The sequence below is a fragment of the Schistocerca gregaria genome, chromosome 8 (assembly GCF_023897955.1).
Source record: "Schistocerca gregaria isolate iqSchGreg1 chromosome 8, iqSchGreg1.2, whole genome shotgun sequence".
NCBI lineage: Eukaryota > Metazoa > Arthropoda > Insecta > Orthoptera > Acrididae > Schistocerca > Schistocerca gregaria.
The window spans coordinates 224762652-224782187 of NC_064927.1; the positions used below are offsets into that span (position 1 = coordinate 224762652).

At 41.1% G+C, this 19536-nt stretch overlaps 1 protein-coding gene across 1 annotated transcript in view; it reads right to left on the minus strand.

The window, feature by feature from the left end:
- Positions 1-19536, minus strand: part of LOC126285386 (uncharacterized) — a 185596-nt gene that overhangs the window by 86220 nt on the left and 79840 nt on the right. Inside the window, exons 6-7 of the mRNA XM_049984725.1 lie at positions 18540-18671; positions 3137-3402 (exon numbers count right to left, since the gene is read on the minus strand). Of these exons, the coding sequence (XP_049840682.1) occupies positions 3137-3402; positions 18540-18671 (398 nt within the window). The remainder of the gene's footprint in view (positions 1-3136; positions 3403-18539; positions 18672-19536) is intronic.

Genomic DNA, 19536 nt, shown 5'->3' on the forward strand with positions numbered 1-19536 from the left:
TTGATGTATGCTAGCTTGTGTGAATATATGGTATGTCTCTCTTTTTCTGATGAAGGTTGTGGCCGAAAGCTTTACGCAAGTGCCTTTCAATTGCGCCTGTCTGCAACTTAATGTGCCATTTTGACAGTAAGTAGAAATCTACATTTTCCTAAATTCTTCAGTCTCTTTTATATCCATATTTACTTCTATGATGATATATATTACTCCAGACTGATCCCTATGTCTTTTTACCAATGAATGATACTTGCGAATGAAAACTATAAAATAAGGTATCATACGTATGAGTACAGATATTGTGCAGAACTGTTAATTTATTTTCATTTGGTGAATGTAAGAAGACAAATGAAATATTCTTTTAATTTTTATTCTATGCTGAGAATCTGTGTTACAACATTATAGTTGACAGATTGCTTAACTACCTCAGGTAATAACTCTCCTTTTAAATTTAGTATAGTGGATTTTAATTGTTGTATCTTTTTTATTTAATTAAGCCTTTTCCTGGTGTGAGCCAGCAATATGTTCCTCTAACTTATTGGCTTGTTGGTCTATGTTACCATTAGTTGTATCTAATCCGGCAATTAGTTCAGTAGCTAGCTGTCCTGCAGTAGCTTTCATCTCAGCAAGAACTTTTTCAAACTTTAGGCACGGTCTTTAAAATTTAATCCACTTTTGTTGTCAATATTGGCATACAGTTTAAATAGTAATACTTGAACATCATTCCCTAATTAGTAACAGTTACCAACACATACTTTGGGAATTACTTAAAATCAACTCAATTCTCTCCCAACATGCAGTATCACAGAAGACAGAAGAAATAGAAGAAATTAACACTGTTTTTGAGTAAATACAACTCACTTTGCCTTGCTATAAAACACACTGGGTCATAATCTGGACTTCACCACACAGGTTTAATGATGCTGTGAAGTAGTTGCGCAACTACCTCTCACAATGCAATGTCTCATAGTTACTGAACATCCACTGCAATTAGTCGCTGACTGGCATCAGCTACCGATCTTCCATTCTTCATCTTAACAAAATTTATTTTATTGAATACAATGTTGTGACTTTTAATTGCATGTCATCTGTAATAAAATTATTTGTAATAACTGCTTTTTAGTGCATAGATTAACATGCGCCCCTCCTTTATTGAATGACTCTTGTCTGGCTTCCGGGTGAATGACATTATTTCACAGAAATTCTTCATATAAAATATGTTATTCCTCTTATACACTTTCTTATCATGTTTTGTTTAATATCTCTTGCTATTGTCACTCTCTGTGATATACATTAGGCTAAATTACAAGGAGACCTTCCAACAATGCTGAAGATTAACCACAGAATTAAAGTCAAAAGAAGACATCATTTGTTTCTCACAGCTTATTTGTTGATTGATCGTTCATATTTATATAATATTAACAATTCAGCAGATCTTCAAGGCGGGCCAGCGATCGCAGGAACTTCTATATTTGCATCCGAGGAGATATTCCCTCTCAAAGATGCTGCTATCATCATCCCATGATGAATATGTACAATCCTCATTTCCCCTCAACATGGCTAGTTACATGCCTTCTTTATACAGAGTGTACATAAAGTCCGGGAACACTCAATTATTTATTGCACAAGAGCCAAATATTGTACAGATATCATAAATATGTCATCTTCAAAAGAAACCGTGAAAGTTTTTTTTTTCCCCCTTCCCCCATGTATACAACCACAGTGTAGTTTGGTAATTTGCCAACAGTCAGTGCTAGTCACAAACATGGTGAGTTCAGGTGTGAAGTGAGCTTTCTGTGTGTAGGAATTTGACAAAAACAAGTGTGCTACAGCTGTTCAACGGATGTTTAGAACCAGGTATGGTAAGAAGACACCAACAAGGAAGACCATTTACCACTGGCACAACAAATTCGTAATGGCTGGTTGCTTGTGCCCGGCAAAGAGAAACAGACGTCCCAGTGTGAGTGAAGTGAATGTGGAGCGTGTATGAGAGACATTCAGAAGGAGTCCAAAGAAATCGGTGCGTCATGCATACTGTGAACTCGAAATGGCTCCAATGACAGTGTGGAGAGTCCTGCAACAGAAGCCGTCTATGAAACCATTCAAATTGGAGCTAATGCAGAAACTCAGCGATGACGACAAAGACAAGCGTTTTGAGTTTTGTTCACAGTTGCAACAATTGAATGACGATGGGAGTGGCATTCTTGATTGCTTGATTTTTAGTGACGAAGCCACTTTTCACACTAATGGCAAAGTGAACAGGCATAATTGTTGAATCTGGGGTACAAAGGATCCACACAAATTCATTGAATTTGAGCAGGGTTCCCCAAAAGTTTTTTTGTGCCCTGTCATGTCGAAAACTTTACGGGCCACTCTTCTTTGTCGAGAGCATTGTCACTGGATATTCCTACTTGGACATTTTGCAGCAATGGTTGATGCCTTAAATGCAATCGGACACTCTGTTCACCTTTCAGCAGGATAGGGCTCCATCCCATTTTCAACAAGAAGTTTGTGGATCGCATCGATGAATCAGCTGTGCTACAGAAGGAGACAGCTGTTTCATCAGGCAATGGCCTTCCTAATCACTAGATATCACTCCATGTGACTTTTTTCTGTAGGGAGGGGGAGGCACATCAAAGATCTGATGTATGTACTGCCTCTACCAAGTGATGTGGCAGAGCTCCAGGAGAGAATACGGGAAGCAGCTGCCACAGTCGACAATGCCATGCTGGGACGGGTATGGCAAGAATTCGATTACCGTATTGACGTCTGCTGGGTCACTCATTGTTTGCATATCGAATGTTTGTTTTAAAAAAGAGCTGTCAGAGTTTCTCTTCAAAATGCAATATGTATGAGATCTATACAATGTTTAGTTCTTATGCAATAAATAATTGAAGGTGTTCCAGGACTTTATGTAGTCCCTGTATTCGATACCTTACCTTCCAACATTTTAGCTGTATATTGATCTGACATTAAAAATAGTATGATGATAAAGAACATACAGCAATTTCATTTTGCAGGAGTAAAAATAGAAACCAAACAAATTTCATTTCTGCAGTTAGAACTGAAACAAATAATCAAAATTTGAGGAGAATTTAATGAAAAGAAAGCAACTGCATAAAGGATAAAGACAGTCACCAACCAGTCTCTTGTAAATGCAGGTGAAGCAACAAGGTTGAAAATTCGCCGACGAATATCTTCGGATGCAGCGGAAAGAGCCAGTGCCAATATCATATGTACAGATGTGGGCTCCAGCATACCTGAAGCAGCAGTGAGCCACCTGCCATCAAACTGTGCCAATCTTACTGTAAGCTCAAGCACAGACAGAACAGTTTTTGTCACACGGTCATCATAATAATAGTGAGGACGATCTTCAGGGGTGACTAAGGGACGAATCTGCTGCTGAACCTGAAAAACAAAAACTGACAGAGCGATACAAAGATAAAGGAGGGAACTAAATATTAAATTCATGTGATTATTATGTACGCTGGAGCACAAACAAAAAGAAGATTGAACTTCCATGAAGACATAAGGCAATACTGACAACATATTGCAGGAAGCAAGAAGTCATTACTGACAATTTTATACAATATTACTTCATGCATGTCATTACCACACACACATCTGATGCTGCACAATGAAGTAGAACACAACATTAACACTCATCAACCTTCAGCAATGACATAGTATTATTTATAAACATTATTATTAAACTCACACTGATATAATTGAAGATGTGCATCATAGTTTCAAAATATCTTGGTACATTAGCCAGCTACTTAATACATATCCAAACTGATGAATTAGCTGAAAATCATTTTTCAAATAAAACAAATAGATAAGATTATGGTTAGAAAGTTGAAATAAAACATCTCGCTCATGGAGCGAAAATTATCTACACCGAAAAGTCCGGTGCCTGCATCAGTTTTGGTTTTACTTCTTGATATTTAATGGGAGCTCTATACAGAAAGGATCTCAAGCCATAGTAAAAATGTAGTTGAAGCTGCATAGAGATAATGCACAAAACCATGCCTACTTTTTAATCTGGAAACAAAGGACTGTCATTATGTTATGTCTATATTGACACACTCAAGAATTAGAAACAGCAGAATATTATTATTAAAATGCAGGCAGTCTCAAAATAAAATCTAATGATGTGATACAAAAGCTTTTCACCATCATACAAAAACCATATTTATGAAATATTACAGAAAGAATGAAACACTGACACCTATAAAAACAGCTGCATACTGCATATGGGAACTCTGAACAAATGGCATGTCTGTGGAGCAAATTTGCCGAATAAGGCAACCAGGGTTATACATGTTGGGTAATGTCATGCAGTTTTAAAAATGAATCACAATATATAGCTTTTTTAATGGTAACACTGTTTTATACTTGCCATTTCCTTTTTCACAAAACCAGTCTCATTTTTTATCCACTACTGTTTCAAGAATTAGTCAACTATGAATATTCCTCACATGGACTTCAGGAGCCTAAGCAAAAGCTCAGGTGACTAAACTCCTTGTGCTTATAATCTCATGACAGTAGCAATGCAGAATTTTATGGCATGTTGCTGCTGTCCCATTCCTGGTATTTGTAGTGTGTTTGTTGCCGAATGAATTAAAAAAGTTACTATCTACCGCAGACTTGTGTTTTAAAATTTCTGTTTGGTGGCTCTGATTTTCATGCTGTCTATATATACACCTACATCTTCACACTGCAATTCACACTTAAGGATTTGGCAGAGGGTTCATAGAATCATGTTCACACTGTTTCACTAGTATTTCTCTCATGACTAGTACATGGAAAAAATGGATCCTTAAATCTTTCTGTGAAAGCTCTAATTTCTTGTATTTTATAATAATTGTCATTTCTCCCCATGTACGTGGGTCTCTGCAACATATTTTGGCATTAGGAGGATAAAGCTGGTGACTGTAATTTCATGAAAAGTTCTAGCCACAATGAGGGAAATCTTTGTTTCAATGATTGCCATCCCATTTTGCTTATCACATATGTGACACACACTCCCCCATTCCGTGATTACACAAATACTATTGTTCCTTTAACATTTCTGATGTCCTCTGTCAGTCCTCTCTGGTATGGATCCCTATCAAGTAGCAATATTATGGAGCAGCAGAGGGTCTATAACCCTTCCTTGGGGAACCCAACATATAACGTTGGTTTCACTAGTTGACTTCCCATTAATTACTATAAATTGTGACTTTTCTGACAGGAAATCACCAGCTGGTCAGCTGAGACAACACTCTACAGGCATGCAGTCTGATTGAAAGCCACTTGTGAAGAATGGCGTCAATGGTGAAATCTACTAATATGTTATCAAAATGAGATCTCTTGTTGAGAGCACTCATTAGTTCACGTGAATAAAGGGCTGGTTATGTTTCAAAAGAATGATCTTTTCCGAATCTGAGCTTGCTGTATAGATCAAACGGGGTTATGTCGAGTGAATAAGGAGGTTGTGGTAATGCTGCAATGCTCTTCAACACCAAAATTGCCCAACAGGCAATGAAGTGCGGAATATGTGATATTGTGATGCACCACCCAAACCTGTAAAGGAGGTGTATGTGGTCCAGTCATTGAAACATACCAATCCCAATATTCTTGCTGCTGTCATTTTATTAAGTGGTGAGCCCGGGCACAGAGCTGTTTAAAGGCAGTGAAGTGCCTGAATGATGGATATCACTTAGTGTTGGAAAGTCTGATGCAATCTTCAATGGCCTCAGTGATTTCTGAGGACCACCAAGGTACTATATTCCAATGTGAGGATCCCGAATAATGGGGGATCACAAAGTTGGCTGCTAATAGAATGGTGGCTGCTCCTTCACTCTGGACAGCTGCATCAGTGCCTTCATGTAGTGGGGAGCTCAGAACACAGCAAAGGTGAAAGCACCCCAGTCAGCATTGTGGAGAACCCATCTGAGTAGGCACCCAGGGAAGTGGCGCTGAGGGTAGGACAGGATGATCAGGGAGTGGTCACCGCCACATAGTCATCATGGACCCTCCGGTGGATGGATGGGAGAAGACAAGGGCTGCAAATAGGAAGATCAAGAGCTGAATAAGTTCCATGTGTCACAACGAAGTGTGTGGAGGCACCAGTATTGAAAAGAGAAAGGTCTAGATTTGCCAATAAGTTTCAATATCTTTATTGCAGCCAGTGGTTCCACCACACCAATGGTTAGGATCATTGAAGTTGCCCAAGATTAGGAAAGGAGGGGGACCTGATGAACCAATTTAGACAATATGTTCCGCGGCACTCCACCACCAGGAGGGAGATAAACATTACAGCTTGTTAAATCCTGAAATACCCTTACCTGAGCAGCCAGTGTCTCAAAAATTGTATCAACAGGCAAAAGGTTACTATATATATAGAGCCCAGAACATATGTGCACCTGATACCCTATCATAATAGCGATGATTCTTAAAATAATCCCAGGAGCCATGAAGGGCAGGGTTCCGCGTTGCTGGAAACCAAGTTTCCTGAAGGGTAGTGCAGAAAGCAGGGGAGGACCTTAAGGTATGCCACTGCTCAACAAGGTAGTAGAAAAAACCACTATACTTCCACTGGAGGATTGTGCTGCTGGTATACTGTGAGAGACTGATGGGACCAAGGTGGCAGGTTATGTTCCAGGATCATCTACTGCCACCAGTTGAGAGGTGATGCCATCAACACACAAACACTGCATAGGCAAAGTCAGTCTGTGGCAGTGAGCCCTGTGTGTCTCACTTTGTATGGTGCAAAGGGTTGGTAGCACATTCCTGTTGCTGTATAAGCTACGAACTGGGATTCAAAGAGCAGAACTAACGTTTGTGTAATGGTCATCCAAAACTCTTACAGACCGTGCTGGTATTGCAATGAGATGTTTCTGAATTTCATACATCTGAAGCAGCACATGGGGTCAGAGAAACATAATGGTGGTGGGGAATGGGGCAACATGCAGTTTCACATCACACATATATACAGTCACCCTGACCTTTTCAGGCAATAAATTTTCCTCAAAGGCCAAGATGAAGGCCCCGGTAGCAACCCAACTGCCCTTTTGCACCCTATGGTCACAATGGGCAAAGTGTACACTCCGACATTCCAACAGCAAGAGGTCACAATGGAACATGACGCCTTGAACAATGTTTAAACTACACTCCTGGAAATGGAAAAAAGAACACATTGACACCGATGTGTCAGACCCACCATACTTGCTCCGGACACTGCGAGAGGGCTGTACAAGCAATGATCACACGCACGGCACAGCGGACACACCAGGAACCGCGGTGTTGGCCGTCGAATGGCGCTAGCTGCGCAGAATTTGTGCACCGCCGCCGTCAGTGTCAGCTAGTTTGCCGTGGCATACGGAGCTCCATCGCAGTCTTTAACACTGGTAGCATGCCGCGACAGTGTGGACGTGAACCGTATGTGCAGTTGACGGGCTTTGAGCGAGGGCGTATAGTGGGCATGCGGGAGGCCGGGTGCTCAACACGTGGGGCGTGAGGTCTCCACAGTACATCGATGTCGCCAGTGGTCGGAGGAAGGTGCACGTGCCCGTCGACCTGGGACCGGACCACAGCGACGCACGGATGCACGCCAAGACCGTAGGATCCTACGCAGTGCCGTAGGGGACCGCACCGCCACTTCCCAGCAAATTAGGGACACTGTTGCTCCTGGGGTATCGGCGAGGACCATTCGCAACCGTCTCCATGAAGCTGGGCTACGGTCCCGCACACCGTTAGGCCGTCTTCCGCTCATGCCCCAACATTGTGCAGCCCACCTCCATTGGTGTCGCGACAGGCGTGAATGGAGGGACGAATGGAGGCGTGTCTTCTTCAGTGAGAGAGTCGCTTCTGCCTTGGTGCCAATGATGGTCGTATGCGTGTTTGGCGCCGTGCAGGTGAGCGCCACAATCAGGACTGCATACGACCGAGGCACACAGGGCCAACACCCGGCATCATGGTGTGGGGAGCGATCTCCTACACTGGCCGTACACCTCTGGTGATCGTCGAGGGGACACTGAATAGTGCACGGTACATCCAAACCATCATCGAACACATCGTTCTACCATTCCTAGACCGGCAAGGGATCTTGCTGTTCCAACAGGACAATGCACGTCCGCATGTATCCCGTGCCACCCAACATGCTCTAGAAGGTGTAAGTCAACTACCCTGGCCAGCAAGATCTCCGGATCTGTCCCCCATTGAGCATGTTTGCGACTGGATGAAGCGTTGTGTCACGCGGACTGCACGTCCAGCACGAACGCTGGTCCAACTGAGGCGCCAGGTGGAAATGGCATGGCAAGCCGTTCCACAGGACTACATCCAGCATCTCTACGATCGTCTCCATGGGAGAATAGCAGCCTGCATTGCTGCGAAAGGTGGATATACACTGTACTAGTGCCGACATTGTGCATGCTCTGTTGCCTGTGTCCATGTGCCTGTGGTTCTGTCAGTGTGATCATGTGATGTATCTGACCCCAGGAATGTGTCAATAAAGTTTCCCCTTCCTGGGACAATGAATTCACGGTGTTCTTATTTCAATTTCCAGGAGTGTATTATGTGGAGTGACAGTCATTCAGCTTGTCAAAAGCAAAAATTACTGTGACTGGGTAGGGGATGGTGTTTTACTCTAAATTGGTCCACTCTTTATTTTGGAGATGACTGCAACTTTCCCAAACTTGTCCTCTGTAGTCTCAACAAAGACTATCTAACTGAAAGACTAAAGGCTTTGTGGCCAAAAAAGAATTCCCATCTGTCTTTGTAAAAACCAGGTATTGTAGAGAGTATTTCTCTGTTTGTCAGTCAGCCCTATGTTTCACCCATGGCATAGCCAGGGAAGGAAACATTCTGGGGTTGTATCTATATGCACTGAACGAGTTCTTTCCTACTGAAGAGACTTGTCTGGCCGTACGGCCACCAGTGGGAGGAAGCTTTGTCCTTATGCAACTCATCCACCATACTGTCACCCCTCCCAAAAGGGGGATCTTCCCATGGGTACCACCCAGTCTCAGCAATTGCTATCTGGCCAGTAATCCATTGCTTGAAGTCCCTGTGACTAGTCACAATGAGCACACAGTCTTTAGCACACATGGGGGAGCTGTTTCAGCTCAGGCCCCAACAGTGCAATCCCTGTGTGGTCAGGGAACTACTACCAAGCAGGTACTTGACGATTTACTCTTATAGATTCTGTACCTGTTTGATTCAAAAGGTCCATTGTTCACATAACAGGCTTCTTTTACAGCGGTAATCATAACTCTCTCTTTATCTAAGAAATCTGTTACTGACATTTAAAGGTACTATGTAGTTCAATTGTTTGGATTTAATTTCCCAGGTGCGATCCTCAGGGTGAATCATTTCACCCAAAACTTTGGGCTCCGTTCTTCTACAATCTAAATGACACTTGATACCTTTCACCTGGATATGGTGGAGGTATTTGATTCCATGAATCCTACTTGCCCCGCTTGATTATTGCTTTATCATCAGTGTTGGGAAAGATAAAGTGCTACTGACCATAAAGAATACATATTAAGTTGCAGACAGGCACAATTAAAAGCTTTTGGGCACAGCCTTCCTCAGCAAAAGAGAAACACACACCATTCATACACACAAGCACACTTCATGCAGTCATGACTGCCAACTCTGGCAGCTTGGGTCAGAATGCATGCATGAATGCTAGCATGTGGGAAGCAAGCAGCAATCTGTAGGGGACAGGAAAGGGGATGGGGAAGGGATAGTAGTGTATAGGTGAGGGCAGAGGTGAATGCTGTCTGGCCGAGTGTGCAGGAACTAGAATGACAACAGGAGTAGCGTCAGGAGGCTGTAGGGCAGGGAAGTGGGGGAAAAAGAAATGGAAAAGAAAAAGAACAGGGAAAGGTGGGTGATTGTATTGGCAGAGGGTGGGAGATGAGAAAGGGGAGGAGATGATAGGACAGAGGAAGTAGAAACTGTTGGGTGGAGGGGTTGGCGTCAGTGTTTCAACGTAGGTGGACGGTATGGAGACAGTATGTTAAGCAAGGTTGAGGCTCGAATAATTATAGGAGGGGAGAACGTGTTGTAAGGATAACTCCCTTCTGCACAGTTCAGAAAAGCTGGTGGTGAGAGGAGGACCCAAATGGTCCAGGTAGTGAAGCAGCCATTGAAATAAAGAATGTTATGTTCAGTTGCATGCTGTATCACAGGGTGGTCTATTTTGCTCTTGGCCACAGTTTGACAGTGGCCATTCATCCTGGTGGACAGTTGGTTGCTAGTCACATCAATATAAAAAGCTCTGCAATGACTGCATCAGAGATGGTAAATGACATGGCTGCATTCACAGGTGGCCAGCCCCTGATGTGGTAGGATTAACCCCTTGACAGGACTGGAACAGGAAGTGCAGGTTGGATGTTTTGGGCAGGTTTTGCACTTGGGTCTTCCACAGAGATATGATCCTTGTGCCAAGGGATTGGGATTCATAGGTTATACTTCTCCTTTGAAGTGAAGTTATACAAACAAATCTGCCCAACAGCCATGGGTAACTGCTTGGCACCCTCGTATGCCATCCTGTGTATGAGCCACCTAGAAGAGACCAGGAGAAAGAAGACATTTCACAGGACTGGAAAACAGACATCACACACCCTTTGTACAAGAAAGGACCTAAAAATGACACAAATAACTATAGAGGCATAACATTTTTGCCAATGGAAATGGAAATGAAGTCCCGTGCTTCTTAACAGAGCATAGGGAAACAATGTGGGAAACCCGTACCACCGTACTTGGCAAGGTCCTAATGGAGGTGGTTTGCCATTGCCTTCCTCTGACCTTAATGGGGATGAATGATGATTATGATGATAATGATGATGATGACAGCACAACAACACCCAGTCAACTCCAGACAGGTGAAAATCCCTGGCCCCGCCGGGAATCGACCCTGTGACGCTGTGCTCAGGAAGTGTGAACGCTACCAAGAGACCATGAGCGGCGGACATTTTTGCCAGTAACATACAAAACTGTATCTGAAACACTGCTCAGTTGTGCAGAACTCAGACAAGACCTGTTCAGTATTGTTATGAGACAGGGGAGAAAGAGTCATAGATATTATAAGCCACTTGTAGTAGGAATCATTAAAATAAAGCCTTTCTTTGTTGTGGCAAGATCTTTTCACGGAATTTCAATCTCCAATGTTATTCTCCAAATGCACAAATATTTGTTGACATATATACACACAGGGAAAAATTATTGTTGTGATAAAATAAAAGAAACAGAGCTCCCATGGAAACATTTAAGTGTTTGTTTTTCTCATGCACTGTTAGAGTGTGGAACGGTAGAGAAATAGTGTGACAATCATCCGATGAACCTTCTGCCAGGCACTTAAGTGTGAATTGCAGAGTAGTCATGTAGATGTTACCCACAAAAATCAGTTGTCTAATTAATGGTTCAAGGTAAAGGTTGGTTGGGGCACCTACAGATATTATAAATTGGAGTCTCCCACTTTTACTTCCCAAGGAATGGGATCCACAAAAGCATCCAATCACCAAGTCTGATTCACCTTTAACACTGATCTTCATTCAACCTATTTTGCATTCAAAATGTGTGCAAACCTCACCAGACAGTATCATATTATAATATGTGTGTCCAGCACTGGTGCCCACTTTATCTTTCCAATTCAAATTAAGAATTTTATTAGTATTAATATCTGGACTCTGCCGCCTTCTGTCTCTAGTACTATATGGGCATTATTACTATTTTAAGCTAGACGAATTCTGGAACTTCTCCATGGATGCTCCTGAAATCAGATTTGTCAGGCCTGTGGACGGATTTCCCTATCTTAAAAGAAATCAACATGTGCACTTTGCACATATCGGTAGCGATTTCCTGCGAGGAGTGCACCCCTTACCTATTAAGAGAGATACTAAAATTCTTCACCCAGTATGAAGGTCAAGAAATTTACAAAAAGATTGTCACAAAACCATCAGAGCCACTTGGCTCAAAAGCAGAGAACTGATTAGTTCTGGAAAAGATGGTGCAAAACACTTGCTCTGCTTCCAACCTGTGCAAGAAGCTAGCTGTCTTCACCAAAGCAGCCACCTGCCTGTAGAAACCAATACTGGTCTCTGAACCCAGGTATCAGGCGTTATTTGTGTAAATATGAGCTACGATTAGCAACAGAGTGAACCCCTGTACTCAGTCACTTCTGGCAATTTGTCCTGGGCCTCTCTGACGATGTCGCCCCCTCTCCCCCCTATCCCACAAGCATTCAGAGTGAACACTAACCGTCTTTACCAACCTGCTCCCTACTTAGGAGTTCCATCATCTGCTTAACATTCGAGTTCTCAAGGGAAAGCCAATCAACACACTGTGCCTGTCCAGATCTTTCACAAAAATCCAACACACAAGGCATCCCTTGCTGGCTCAAATTATTTTCAGCAATAGCTAAGACCTCAAACTTGCTTTCAAGGCATAAGACACAGCTATGTTGTCAGTACCTACTTTTGCCTTTGTCCAGAAATTCACGACCTTAAACTGACCATTATTCACACTGTGGCATCAACGAAACCAGGCAATGCTATAGGCACCATTATTTTTAATTAAATTCTCTCTTTTTTTAATAACTTTCACAATTTTTCCTGTTGTAACTTCTTTTAGTCATCTTTTCATGTGTTCTTGTAGGTACTGATATAAATCTTTTTGTTTTAATTTTTTGCCTTTTTTATCCTTTTCGCTCACCAGTGAAGCACTTCTTCCAGTTATTTTGATAATTCTACGCTCTCCTACATTTACTGTCAAGTGTTAAATTATCCTCTGTATGTTTGTCACTGCTAATAATTTTCCACACATTTCTCAAGTGGAGGAGGGTGTATGTCATACAAAAAACAACTATGACATGGATTTCTTTCTGCTCCAAATACATAGGAAAAAATAAAAATTTGGAGCAATTTTTGCTTGTTGCTCATGATGATAAACTTCTTGATGTTTTAAATCTTCCTTACAGAGAGATTATTTTGATAGGCTATTTGTAATAGACCAAGGTTCACCAAGTAAAGAATACAATACACATGACTACTACAGGCCACTATACATTTGTATATTTCAATTACATTACATCATGGTATTACATTAGTGCTATTCAATTATATTCGTCTGCTTATGATTTTTCTTTTCTTTAAATTCACTGTACTATCAATGCATTAACTGGCCAGATGAATCAATAATAGGGATGAATAAGACACTGAACAGTTAACATTACATAATTCATGTAATTTTAAAAAAAGACATTAGTTTTGAAAAAGTTAGTTATTGGAAGAATGTTCATATCTAATAATTATTCTAATTTATGTGGGCAAATGTTCAAGCCCAAGTAAGTAAGGAAGACTGCTGTATTAAGAAAAGCGAAAGATTAAGTGAGAAGGATTTGTGATTTCATCAAAAAAGGAAACTCCTGATAATTGTTAGAATTACAATGACAACTTAAAATTTCAAGAAAATTTTAACTTTAATCATGTAGCAAAACCATTTGGAGTATGAAATTGTAATTATATTACAAGTCATAACAAAGAAGTAAACACCTCTCTGATTGTTAAAGATCATATAAGCGATCACAGCTGCCACTGCAAGTGCGTTGTCACTTTCAGTTACTTATTTGTTGAAAGAAAAAGTGAGAACTGAAGAATCAATCAATAAATGAAGAACGCTGAAAAATTTGGGTTGTGAGAAGTTTATTTCTAAGTATGTAAGAATACAACATTTTTTTCAAAAGTCATCCCAGAGCTTTCTGCAGGAAAGAATATTAATTTGTCAACTCAATCACCAGCCACAAACACCCCCAATTCAACAAGCTAAATATTAAGACAGCAACAAACTATTTCCCATCTAATTTTTTTTCTTTTGCACAAAACTCTGTAAATTAAAAAGGAGATTGCAATTTATGAATTTAAATTTACAAATAGTTTTGTCTTACTTGTGAGCAGAAACATTTCACTGTACATTAACATTTCATGGACAATGGCTTCCAAAAATCAGAACATATGAGAGCAGAAAATCAGTTCAGTCTTTTAAAGGAAACTGATGACGAGAAAGTGAAACCATGATTGCGATACTCACTCCTATGAAAGCTGTCACTGTTCAGCAGCTGGAACAATAGCACCAGTGGTAAAAAAAAAGCAGGTCTAAGAATCACTAATATGTAATTCCGCATGAAAAAGGGAAGACATACCATTTGTGATTTCATAGTTTTTGGTAATCATTAGGATACAGGTTAACAAAAATATGATTCCCATCTTTACTATTGTTATATGTGGTATGAGGCACTTCCAATTAATAGTACAAATTTTGTGCAAATTTTATTGTAATACACTGACTACTTTACATTACTATTCACTGAAAAGCACATATTATGGCAAGGATGTTCAAGCTATAACTGAAGAACTCTCCAGACAACACAACGGCACAAATTAAATTGCTGGGACAAAACCTATACCAAATATGTAGCACATGGAATAACTGAATAGATTAATAAAAGCAAACAAGCTGTCAACATGGAGTAAATACTTTTTGGGTGCGAGCATGTGCCCCCCCCCCCCCTCCTCCTCTCCTTCATGCATGCATGCACACACAAACACCCCCCCCCCCCCCACACACACACAAATTGTCAAGAAAGGTGAGCATAAAGTGAATAGAGGCACACATGGCAAGATGTGATCACAGTAATAAAATAATGGAATACAAAAAGAAAAATACAAGTAAGAACTCCTTTTATTCAGTGGCTGGAAGGAGGTGGCACCACAAAAATGAGATCACACCTCTAACTTGCAAAATATTTCATACAGAGAAAAAGAATTATATTTTATAAATATGTTACAGATTTCTTTGCTATTCAAGAAGCTGAAGATTAGATGGATAGATCACATAACTAATGAGGTGGTACTGAATAGAATTGCAAAGAAAAGAAATTTGTGGAACAACCTGGCTAGGAGAAGGGATCAGTTGGTACGACACATTCTGAGACACCAATGTTGTTGTTGTTGTTGTTGTTGTTGTTGTCGTCATCTTCTTCAGTCCAGAGACTGGTTTGATGCAGCTCTCCATGCTACTGTATCCTGTGAAAGCTTCTTCATCTCCCAGTACCTACTGCAACCTACATCCTTCTGTGTCTGCTTAGTCTCCCACTACGATTTTTACCCTCCACGCTGCCCTCCAATGCTAAATTTGTGATCCCGTGATGCCTAAGAAAATGTCCTACCAACCGATCCCTTCTTCTAGTCAAGTTGTGACACAAACTGCTCTTCTCCCCAATCCTATTCAATACCTCCTCATTAGTTACGTGATCTATCCACCTTATCTTCAGCATTCTTCTGTAGCACCACATTTCAAAAGCTTCTATTCTCTTCTTATCCAAACTGTTTACAGTCGATGTTTCACTTCCATACATGGCTACACTCCATACAAATACTTTCAGAAATAACTTCCGCACAGTTAAATCTATACTCGATGTTAACAAATTTCTCTTCTTCAGAAACGCTTTCCTTGCCATTGCCAGTCTACATTTTATATCCTCTCTACTTTGACCATCATCAGTTATTTTACTTCCTAAATAGCAAAACTCCTTTACTACTTTAAGTGTCTCATTTCCTAATCTAATACCCTCAGCATCACCCAATTTAATTTGACTACATTCCATTATCCTCGTTTTGCTTTTGTTGATGTTCATCTTATATCCTCCTTTCAAGACACTGTCTATTTCGTTCAACTGCTCTTCCAAGTCCTTTGCCGTCTCTGACAGAATTATTATGTCATCGGCGAACCTAAAAGTTTTTACTTCCTCTCATTTCCCAACCACTGCTTCCCTTTCATGCCCCTCGACTCTAATAACTGCCATCTGGTTTCTGTACAAATTGTAAATAGCCTTTCGCTCCCTGTATTTTACCCCTGCCACCTTCAGAATTTGAAAGAGAGTATTCCAGTCAACATTGTCAAAAGCTTTCTCTAAGTCTACAAATGCTAGAAACGTAGGTTTGCCTTTTCTTAATCTTTCTTCTAAGATAAGTCGTAAGGTCAGTATTGTCTCACATGTTCCAACATTTCTACGGAATCCAAACTGATCCTCCCAGAGGTCTGCATCTACCAGTTTTTCCATTCGTCTGTAAACAATTCGCGTTAGTATTTTGCAGCTGTGACTTATTAAACTGATACTTCGGTAATTTTCACATCTGTCAGCACCTGCTTTCTTTGGGATTGGAATTATTATATTCTTCTTGAAGTCTGAGGGTATTTCGCCTGTCTCATACATCTTGCTTACCAGCTGGTAGAGTTTTCTCATGACTGGCTCTCCCAAGGCCGTCTATAGTTCTAATGGAATGTTGTCTACTACGGGGGCCTTGTTTCAACTCAGGTCTTTCAGTGCTCTTTCAAACTCTTCACACAGTATCTTATCTCCCATTTCGTCTTCATCTACATCCTCTTCCATTTCCATAATATTGTCCTCAAGTACATCGCCCTCAAATAAACCTTCTATATACTCCTTCCACCTGTCTGCCTTCCCCTCTTTGCTTAGAACTGGGTTGCCATCTGAGCTCTTGATATTCATACACGTGGTTCTCTTCTCTCCAAATGTCTCTTTAATTTTCCATTGGCAGTATCTATCTTACCCCTAGTGAGATAAGCTTCTGCATCCTTACATTTGTCCTCTAGCCATCCCTGCTTAGCCATTTTGCACTTCTTGTCGATCTCATTTTTGAGATGTTTGTATTCCTTTTTGCCTGCTTCATTGACTGCACTTTCATATTTTCTCCTTTCATCAATTAAATTCAATATTTCTTCTGTAACCCAAGGATTTCTAGCAGCCCTCGTCATTTTACATATTTTATCCTCTGCTGCCTTCACTACTTCATCCCTCAGATGCTACCCATTCTTCTTCTACTGTGTTTCTTTCCCCCATCCTGTCAATTGTCCCCTTATGCTTTCCGCGAAACTCTGTACAACCTCTGATTCTTTCAGCTTATCCAGATCCCATGTCCTTAAATTGCCACCTTTTTGCAGTTTCTTCATTTTTAATCTACAGGTCATAACCAATAGATTGTGGTCAGAGTCCACATCTGACCCTGGAAATGTCCTACAATTTAAAACCTGATTCCTAAATCTCTGTCTTACCATTATATAATCTGATACCTTTTAGTATCTCCAGGATTCTCCCATGTATACAACCTTCTTTTATGATTCTTGAACCAAGTGTCAGATATGATTAAGTTATGCTCTGTGCAAAATTCTACCAGACGGCTTCCTCTTTCATTTCTTAGCCGCAATCCATAATCACCTACTATGTTTCCTTCTCTCCCTTTTCCTACTGACGAATTCCAGTCACCCATGACTATTAAATTTTCGTCTCCCTTCACTACCTGAATAATTTCTTTTATCTCATCATACATTTCATCAATTTCTTCATCATCTGCAGAGCTAGTTGGCATATCAACTTGTACTACTATAGTAGGCATGGGCTTTGTGTCTATCTTGGCCACAATAATGCGTTCACTATGCTGTTTGTAGTAGCTTACCCGCACTCCTATTTTTTTATTCATTATTAAACCTACTCCTGCATTACCCCTATTTGATTTTGTATTTATAACCCTGTATTCACCTGACCAGAAGTGTTGTTCCTCCTGCCACCGAACTTCACTAATTCCCACTATATCTAACTTTAACCTATCCATTTCCCTTTTTAAATTTTCTAACCTACCTGCCCGATTAAGGGATCTGACATTCCACGCTCCGATCCGTAGAACGACAGTTTTTTTTCACCTGATAACGACATCCTCCTGAGTAGTCCCCGCCCGGAGATCCGAATGGGGAACTATTTTACCTCCGGAATATTTTACCCAAGAGGACACCATCATCATTTAATCATACAGTAAAGCTGTATGTCCTCAGGAAAAATTACAGCTGTAGTTTCCCCTTGCTTTCAGCCGTTCGCAGTACCAGCACAGCAAGGCCGTTTTGGTTAATGTTGCAAGGCCAGATCAGGCAATCATCCAGACTGTTGCCCCTGCAACTACTGCAAAGGCTGCTGCCCCTCTTCAGGAACCACATGTTTGTCTGGCCTCTCAACAGATACCCCTCCGTTGTGGTTGCACCAACGGTACGGCCATCTGTATCGCTGAGGTATGCAAGCCTCCCCACCAACGGCAAGGTCCATGGTTCATGGCGGGTGAGACACCAAGGGATTACTAATTTAGTACTGGAGGGAAGTGTGGGAGGTAAAAATCATAGAGGGAGACCAAGAGAGAAATACAGTAAGCAGAATCAGAAGGATGTAGGGTGCAGTAGTTACTCAGAGATGAAGAGGCTTGGTGACCTTCCATGGTCCTTGGAAAACCTAAAAATATCAAATGCCTTCTTATTGTTTCTACAATTTATTGCTCTAAACGATCCATCTTCACCAGATGCCATGGTCAACACACCAGTTTTCTGCTCATTTGGCATGCTGTAGCCATGATGCAGAACAAAAACAAGCTGAAGTGACACAACTACATGTATTCGACCATGACAAAATTCTGACTGCTAAATTACTGACTTACCAGCTCAACATCAAGAACCTGAAGCAGTTTTTCTCTTAGTTGAGCCACATCACACATATCCCTCATGAGTTCACATAGTTGCTGTTGTACATCTGATGTTCCATTTTCATCACAGAAAACTGTTAACAGGGTCTGTAAAATATGCAAGGAATACATCAGAAATGCAGGAAACCTGTGCAGAAGAAGCAAAAAGCGATGAAGTAGGAATCATTTTATCTTATTCATAATGGAATTTTCTGTGTGATAATTCCGCACTAAATAAAATATGCCTTCTGTCATTTTATTTTTTTTCTTAATATTCAACGCATTTCAAAACTTTATGCTGTTTACACTCACAGCAAACACTTATATCAGTTTCTGGTCATTTCTTTGTCACTTATAAATTATTCTAAAGTTTCAGTATTTTATTTCGACTTCAACTTAAAATATACTTAAACTATGCAACATCCGTTACCCCCCCTGGCCTCAACCTTCACTAGTCCCCATCGTCCTCCTGTTTCTATCCCCTTCTGCAGCCTCACACATGCCTTCTGTCACCACAGCTCACCTGCATGGTCCTAGCCATATCTCCCCCCCCCCCCCCCCCCCCCACACACACACACACACAAAAACACATTTCACCAGATTCTGTACCTAACAGCCCATCATCCTATCTATGACATGTCCCTGCACACTTCCACTCTACCACAGGCAGCACAACACCATCTTCCCCATCCCTGCACCTCTATCCCTCACACTAGGGCTGTTGATAAAATAGCGATATTTATTCCAAAAAATATCGACACCACCTCTCCTTCTCCCAGTCCATAAAGTGGAAACACTTTTTTGCCACCAACTCTACCAATCAGACTCAACCAAAGACCAATATTGAACCTTCTCCAACTCAGTTCACTCCTCCACCCAACTGTGATCCACCCCCACTGCCCCCAAGCCACCTCCTGTTAACATTCCAGAATTTCTTAACCTCAAACCTTGCCTCATCATCATTCCCCAAATC